The sequence below is a fragment of the Hyaena hyaena genome, unplaced genomic scaffold, assembly GCF_003009895.1.
Source record: "Hyaena hyaena isolate Hyena2069 unplaced genomic scaffold, ASM300989v1 scaffold_121, whole genome shotgun sequence".
Taxonomy (NCBI): Eukaryota; Metazoa; Chordata; class Mammalia; order Carnivora; family Hyaenidae; genus Hyaena; species Hyaena hyaena.
In genome coordinates this window covers 688381-696608 of record NW_024080753.1, presented here as the reverse complement: position 1 = coordinate 696608, position 8228 = coordinate 688381, and the positions used below count along the sequence as shown (strand labels likewise).

The window sequence follows — 8228 nt, the reverse complement described above, 5'->3', positions numbered from 1 at the left end:
GCACAGCGGGGACAGTGGCTCCTCGGGGGGCCGCGTGGCGGCTAAAGGAGAAGCCAACCGTGGTGCCAGTTACGGGGAGAGCTCCCTGCGGGGGGTGGTGGTCCTGGGCGCCCCCTCCCTCGGTGCCCGGCCGGTCACTAGCACAGTGTCAGTGGAATGGCTCTGGCCCTGCCCCCCGGGGCGGGAAAGGACTGAGGGAGCCGAGTGTGGTCCCCTGGTGATGAGGGGCGTTGTCAGGATGTGCTCTCAGCAGGTGGGCGGGGCCAGCGTGAACAAACCTCCGGCCACACTCCCAGCGATGCAGCCGTGAAGGGAGCTGGGGCCCCGCTCAGCCTCCCCTCCCCTCTCTCCTCCCAGGATGGACCCCGCAGCTTACGCCGAGCTGTTGAAGGAATCTGGCAACCAGGTTCTTAAGAGCGGGAACTTCTCTCTGGCCATCAGGAAGTACGACGAGGCCATCCAGATTCTCCTGCAGTTATACCAGTGGGGGTAAGTGCTGGGGGTCCGGCCTCCTCTTCCGTTTTGGTAGTAAATGGAAACTCACTCTGCTGCTAAGGTTTTCTTTTCCTTTTCTTATCAGCCCGCCTGGCTTCTGTTTTCTTTCTCCCTCACTTCCTATTTGTCTGCTCTGGACTGTGAGCTCAGAAGCTGCACAGAGAATACCAAGTACTTGGAGGAATGGAAAGTGAAACATAGGACACTGTTGGTAAACACCGCCCCGTTTCCCCTTCTGTCTGGTTAGCCGAATCGGAGTTCCTGGGATGACCTAAGGCTCCAGCCTCTCAGTTGCCACTTATTTCACTTTCTTGGTGATCCTTGCCGGTTACCCGCAGGCTGCAGTGCGCACCCCGGGGGGGCTCAGGTCCACCTCCTCCCCCGCCCCTCCAGCAGATCTGTTCCCAAATATTTCAGTATCACGACGCACTTGGCCACTACAGAGGACCCTGAGAGTTGCTGTCTGTGTAGCTTGTAGCTGTCAGTAGAGCCTCTATTTGAATTTAAAGCTGAGATGAACTTAAAATATATTTTCGTCATCTATTTAACATGTCAATAATAAGCTCATTATTCATTAGCATAAGTAACATTTTAATGAAAAATAAGTATGTTTTCCCAAACTGAAAATTCAGTCAGAAGGGTGGCCAGCACAGTTTTTATTTTTGCAGATAGATCTCTTTACTTATTTTTTATTTTTATTTTTTTTAAAATTGTGTTTTATTTATTTTTGAGAGAGAGAGAGATAGTGTGAGCAGGAGAGGGTCAGAGAGAGAGGGAGACACAGAATCTGAAGCAGCTCCAGGCTCTGAGCTGTCAGCACAGAGCCCGATGCAGGGCTCAAACCCACGAACCGTGAGATCACGACCTGAGTGGAAGTTGGACGCTTAACCGACTGAGCCACCCAGGTGCCCCTTTTGGAGATCTCTTTAATGTCAGTCTCATTAGAAGACATCGACTTCTCATATCTGCTTCTGTTTTCAATCCATTGTGATATCACGCATCATGTAGCCTCTGGAAGATTCCCTGAACTTGGCAGAGAATGTGTGAAAAAGGCACGTACATGGCTCCCTGTTACCGCTGTGACTCCTGACCACAATTTAGTGGCGTAAAACATTTATTATCCTACAGTTCTGGTGGTCAGGAGCTGAAATGAGTCTCCCGAAGGTAAAATCGAGGTGCTGGGGGCTGGTGTTTTGCAGAGGAGAATCCATTTCTTGCCTCTGTTGGCTCTGGGCGGCTGCCTGCACGGCATGGCTCGTGGCCCCTTCCTTCATCTTCAAAGCGTCTCCTTCCCCGTGAGCTGCCACATCATGCCACTCCCTCCTGTGCTGTAGCCGCGTCTCCCTCTGTCTCTGTCCCTCATCCAGCACAGTCTCCCCCCGAGATCCCTAAATCGATCACATCTGCAAAGTTTCTTTTGCCAGTAAATGGTAACGTTGCTTATGCTTACGTGCCACGCCACTATCGTGAAAGTGGTTTGACCTTGTGGCCCACCCGAAATGGTCTTGAGGAATCACCAGACGCCCCCGGACTGTACCTTGGGAACTGCTGCAGTAGAGGCGAGGTCGGCACGCGTGGGGTGCCCACAGCCTACACCCGTACTGCGAAGCGCCACTGAATTAAATGCCTGATGTGCGGTCCCCACTTCCTACCTCTGTCACCTCGGTGTCTACACACTAGCTGGGTGTGAGTCGAGTGCCATTAGTTTGGGCCTGTAATTCCGCCCCTCCTGGCTCGGATCAGAGCCGGGCCTCGAGCGCCAAGCACTTCACTTTCTTAAACAGGCAGTGGTGTGCGCGGCGGCTGCAGGCTGACGCAGGGATTTAGGTGCCTTTGGTTTACGGAGCCAGTGCTCTCGGGAAAAGCGGACTGAGGGACGCAGGATGGGGGCAGGGGATGGCTGCGAGCAGGGAGGCGGCTTCAGCCTGATGGGCCCAGCCCCACCCTGGAGCGTGAGCTGCTCTGGGGCAGGGGAGCTGACCTTTCGGCTCCCAGGCCAGTCGGCCATCAGTTGGTTGCAGGCTGTCTGCCCGGGGAGCCGTCCTAAGAGTGGGGTTGGGTGGGCATCACACCGCGCCAGTGACTGGGTGGGGCAAACAACAGGAACCTATTTCTCCCAGTTCTGGCGGCTGGTAAGTCTGAGGTCAAGATGCTGGCCAGTTCAGTTCCTCCTGAAAGCTCTCTTCCTGGTTTGCAGATGGCTACCTGAGGGCCCCACTTCCTGACCTCCTCTACACCCAGTTACCTCCTGAAAGGCTTCATCTCCAAATACCATCACGCTGGGGGCCAGGGCTTCAACGTAAGGTCGGAGGGGCACAATTTAGTCCACAGCGGGGGCCCAACTTCCAGGAGGGAGGGCAGCTCCCCCGAGGCTCAGGGTGAATCTCAGGGCCACGGGAGCCCCTAGTGGCAGCCACACTCACTGCGGCTGGGGGTGGCCCTGCCCCAGGTACCCCGGCTGGACACCTGCGGTCACAGCTCCCTTGCTGATCCCCCACTGACGGCCCCCCTACCTCTTCCGTGCACTTCTGGGGCCTCATCCCTTCCCCTCAAGGGAACGACGGGCGGTGACAGAAGCTGGAGACAAAGCACTGACGATGGGGCAGTCGTAGAAGCGATTTTTACTTTGCTTTTTATTTGTGCTTATCTGCATCACCTAACTTTTCTATAGTGATTTGTATTGCTTTCACAATGAAAATATTCAGTAAAAAGGAAGTATAAGCCTTGCTTTTTTCCCCTCGTGTGTCTTGAATCTGATGGCACCCAGGCTGCTTCTGACACATTGTGGTATACTTTGTGTTGGTCTCCACCTTTTTTTTTTTTTTAACGTTCACTTATTTTTGAGACAGAGAGTGACAGAGCATGAGCAGGGGAGGGGCAGAGAGAGAGGGAGACCAGAGTCTGAAACAAGCTCCGAGATATCAGCACAGAGCCCGACGCGGGGCTGGAACCCACGAACCGTGAGATTATGACCTGAGCCGAAGTCGGACGCTTAACCGACTGAGCCCCGCAGGCGCCCTGTCTCCACCTTTTGGAGTGGTTTCGGCCCTAATCTGGTAGTTGTGTTATCCCTAGACTAACTAAGCAAGAGGGACCCCGCCCTGGCGGGTTTCGGAGCACCCTCTTTCGGCCTCCCTCCAGCTGTGCCCACCCCACGGGCAGGAGTCTGTGGGGCCAAGGGTTCTACCCACCCGGAATCTTTTCCTCCCTCGGTCCACACCGCGGATCCCAGGACCCTGGAATTCCCGCCCACGAATGGGCCTTTGCAGACCTCCTACCCGCACCCCATTCATCCGAGGGCCCACCAAGGTCGGGGGTGTGGACAGCACTTGGAATTGTGTCTCTGGCAGTGCGGGAAGAAGGCGGAGGCGCGGGGGGCGGGCGGGGGTGCAGTCCCGGCTCCCTGGGCCTTGTCACACTTCCTGCAATTCTCAGTTTGAATGAGTTATTTTCAAGTAGGAAGACAGAATATATTATATTGAACCCATTGTAAACTTGATTTGTGACCTTCAAATACGTAGACTAGCCCTGTCCAATAGGACTTTCTATGATGACAAAGATGTTCTATAGTATACAGTGTGGCTCCTGAGCACCTGAAATGTGTGGCCAATACAGGGAAAGAACTGAATTAAAAATTTTTTTTAATGTTTATTTTTGAGAGAGAGAGAGAGAGAGAGAGAGACAGAGCACGAGCAGGGGAGGGGCAGAGAGGGAGGGAGACACAGAATCCGAAGCAGCTCCAGGCTCTGAGCTGTCAGCACAGAGCCTGACGCGGGGCTTGAACCCACGACTTCTGAGAGCATGACCTGAGCCGAAGTCGGAAACTTAACTGACTGAGCCACCCCGGTGCCCCAGGACCAGTCACCATTTCCACAGCAGCTTCACCAATGGTCTCTAAAAAAATGAAAAGATCCATGGAGATCAGTCAGAGGTAGAACGAAGGTGCTGAGGACATGTCATGAAAAAGAGCGGGGGGTTTGGGAGGGACGAAGGACAGACTTGGACTTTGCCAAGGCCCTGGGATTTCCGGGGGGCTGGAGGGTCTGATGGGCTGGGTGTCATCGGGACCATAGCCGGTGATGGTGGCAGCCAGCCCCAGAGCTGTGGCCTCGCAGGGCGTTGTCTGTATTTGCAGACAGATGCCTCTACTGACCATCCGTTGGTTCTTTGTGACAGGGTCCCCCCCAGGGAGCTGGCTATCCTGCTGTGTAACAAGTCCAGCGCCTTTTACAGCCTTGGGAAATGGAACGAGGCATTTGTGGCGGCCAAGGAGAGTCTCCAGTGGGACCCGACCTACGTGAAGGTACGGTGACAGCTGGGGGTGCCGCCTTGGTCCTCCGACCAGCCTCCGTCCCTCCCTTCCTTTTAAAATGGAAATGCGAGGAGCGCATCGCATTCAAGTCTTTGCGCGGCGCACAGACGCCACAGATGCTGTAGGGCAGGTGAGCCGACCTGGAGACGACGCAGGACACTGAGGGCAGGTGTGGAAATGCCCCGGTAGGCGGAGCCCAGCTCCGTGTACACAGGCTGAGCTGTACCTGGATGTTTCCAAGTGCCACTTGGGCAGAGCTGTGTTTCAGCTGCAAGGTGGGTGGACCCACCTGGACCATCCATCGAAATCAGCTCCATTGGAGGGATCGGGAGGCTTGAAGGGCCAGTCATCCCCCCGCAAGGCGTTAACAAGTATCAGTAAACGGGCATTTGTTTACTGATTTTTGTTTTCCTCTGCGAAAACGCGGTCAGTGCCCCGTCTGCAAGGCCCCTTCAAGCTCTTCGTGCCTCAAGGCAAACAAAGGACTGGAGGACACCCTCCGGCCCTTGAGTAACTCACTCAAGTCGGGGAGACGACAGGAAGCACAATCAGGGACCATAGGGGGCCGCCCTTCTGGAGCCATCTGAGGCACAGACAGTTAGTGTCACGTTAGCCAGAAAGACCACTTACTGCGTGGCTCCCGGGTCAGAAAAGCACAGGTGCCTCTCCCCGGCGCTCCGCTCTGCCACCGACTGCTTTCCGCAGCCGGGAGGAAATCCGTTTCCTTCCGTAAGGCTTCCGTTCCCCGAGTGTAAAGGGCGTTGCGACCTGTGTCTTCGAGTTGCTTCCAGGATTAAGGAGACTCGGCTCAGTTGTCGGCACGCGGTACGTGGGAGGGAGTCTGCGTTGTCTCCTCGGTGGTCTGCGCTTCGTGCCCAGAGCAGTGGGAAGGGGCGCCGGGCTGTGACCTGCGGATTCTCCGTCCCCGAGGGAGGGATTTGTCTATTTTGCCCTAAGTCTTTTCTTTAAAAAATGTTTACAAAATATTTACTCATTTTTGTGAGTGAAAGAGACCGAGCGTGAGCGGGGGAGGGACAGGGAGAGACAGGGAGACACAGAAGCAGCACCAGGCTCCGAGCTGTCAGCACAGAGCCCGACGCGGGGCTCGAACCCCTGGAGCCCAAGATCATGACTTGCGCTGAAATCGGAAGCTTAACGGACTGAGCCACCCAGGCGCCCCTACCTTAAGCCTTTTCTTTTTTTTTTTTTTTAATTTTTTTTTTAATGTTTTATTTATTTCTAGGAGAGAGAGAGAGACAGTGTGAGCAGGGGAGGGTCAGAGAGAGAGGGAGTCACCGACTGAAACAGGCTCCAGGCTCTGAGCTGGCAGTCAGCACAGGGCCCGACGCGGGGCTCGAACCCACGAACCGCGAGATCGTGACCTAAGTGAAAGTCGGACGCTTAACCAACTAAGCCACCCAGGCGCCCACCTTAAGCCTTTTCTATCGGAGCAGGGATACTTCAGAAATCATTGAATAGTTTAAAAAATGGGACGAGGAATGACTCAAAGGCATTTTAGGATTTCCCCCCATCTTCCAACTGGGATGGCGAGAGGAGGTGCGGCGTGTGGACTTCCTCAACGGCCAGAAGGACTCATGTGCAGTCCCAGAGCAGCACAGTGACCGGGACCCGCCCCCACCCTCAGTCCTGGGTGTCTCCCTCTCTCCCCATTCCTACTCACCGCCCGTCCTCCCCCACTGTCCTCTGTAAGGGAGGGGGAACGCTTTCCACCCACCTTCTTTCGGTTCGGTGGCTGGGGCCCTGCAAACTTGACCGACCAGGGACACATTAACAAGAGAAGAACATACAAATTTTATCTCCCGTTAATCTTCACATGGCGCAAGGGTCTTCCTCGGAAAGAAGCAAAGGCCCCCAGAGAAGCACATAGGCCAGAGGGCTTCGTACACTTATTTTTAAAATTTATTTATTTATTTTGAGGAGGAGTGTGTGAGTGAGGGAAGGGCAGAGAGGGAGCGAGAATCTCAAGCGGGCTCCACACTGTCAGCACGGAGCCGGATGAGGGGCTCGAACCCACGAACTGTGAGATGGTGACCGGAGCTGAAATCAAGCGTTGGACGCTTAACCGACGGAGGCACCCAGGCGCCCCTCACATACGTTTTTAACGAAGAGTGGTGAAGTGTGGACACGGGACAGACCGCAGAGGGCGTGACACTCCTGGGGCTGCGGACTGTGGGCACGCACATGCACACACGCGGGGGACAGTCATGGCAGGGAATGAAGGCTGTCTTAGCAACACTGAGCAGCGCTGGGCCGGCTCAGTGCCCATTTCCATCTTCCTCATGGCCGTTAAAATTCCCTGGAGGGGGGCTTATGGCAGTCCTCTGTTCTTAGACTTTCTGCTTTGACTCAGAGAAGAGAAACTCCAGGAAGCTTTCCTTCTGCATCTGTTGAATCTCAAATGCCTTGGGCTCAAGACAACCCTGAGGCCAAAGTGTTCATATTTTAGCCCGGCAGATTCTGACCCCCTTTCATCTCCCCACCAAAATAAAAGCTGAGAGAAACTTAAATCTGGAGAGGCAAAGGAAGTGGGGGAATTCTGTACGCAGCTTACGACGGGGTTGGGGGGGAACACACACAATCTCCCATCCCTTTTTTTCCCCCGATTGTCATCGAATGACGTTTCAAACAAATCAAATAGAGAACAAATCAATAAATAGAGATTTGGCGTTAAGTGGAATTTCTAGGCGCTCGCTTATTTATGAACCCGGTTGGTGAACACCCTTCATCGTCTTAGAATGTTGTCTCGGCGTGGATTCCTTCAGAGAACCCAGGAGGGCAAAGGCGATGATATTTTGCTCCCGCTCAAGGCGCACCATTTTACGTAGGCAAAACCAAAGCGTTTTCCTCTGTGCGTCATGGCAGTTTTCCTCTCCACGGAGGTACGAGCAGTTTCGCCTCCGGGGTACGATGCCTACGCCGGGGAGCTCGATGCATCTCAGTGTGGTGCGAAGGTGACAGGAAACCTGTGGCCCGGACGTCGCGTGGACGCCCCGCAGCCAGCGCCTGTTAGGGGTCTGTGCACGCAGGAGGGAAGCCTGGCCAGCCCACGTCCCCGGGCCCCCGGCCCGCCTTTCCGGGGGTAGCCGCTGGTTGGGAGGCACGGGCGAGTCACGGGGTTGCTCTTCTTCTGTCCCAGGGCTACTACCGGGCTGGCTACTCCCTGCTGAGGCTGCACCAGCCGTATGAAGCCGCTCGCATGTTCTTCGAGGGCCTGCGACTTCTCCGGGGCGGCCGCGACCAGATCCAGGTCGCCGATTTCCTCGTGGGAGTCTTCACCACCATGGGCAGTAAGCTGGGGCTGGGGGGCCCCGCCTGCCTTCCCCCTCCCCTCCCCCTCCCTCCTTCCCCCCCCTCCTTCCCCCTCCCCCTCCCTCCTTCCCTCCTTCCTCCTCCCTCCCCC

General features: G+C 55.5%; 1 protein-coding gene across 1 annotated transcript in view; it reads left to right on the top strand.

The window, feature by feature from the left end:
- Positions 1 to 282: 282 nt before the first annotated feature.
- TRANK1 (tetratricopeptide repeat and ankyrin repeat containing 1) overlaps positions 283 to 8228 on the top strand; it is a 74458-nt gene continuing 66512 nt past the window's right edge. The window contains exons 1-3 of the mRNA XM_039237227.1: positions 283 to 489; positions 4672 to 4798; positions 7965 to 8115. Coding sequence (XP_039093158.1) covers positions 359 to 489; positions 4672 to 4798; positions 7965 to 8115 — 409 coding nt within the window. The 5' untranslated portion in view covers positions 283 to 358. The remainder of the gene's footprint in view (positions 490 to 4671; positions 4799 to 7964; positions 8116 to 8228) is intronic.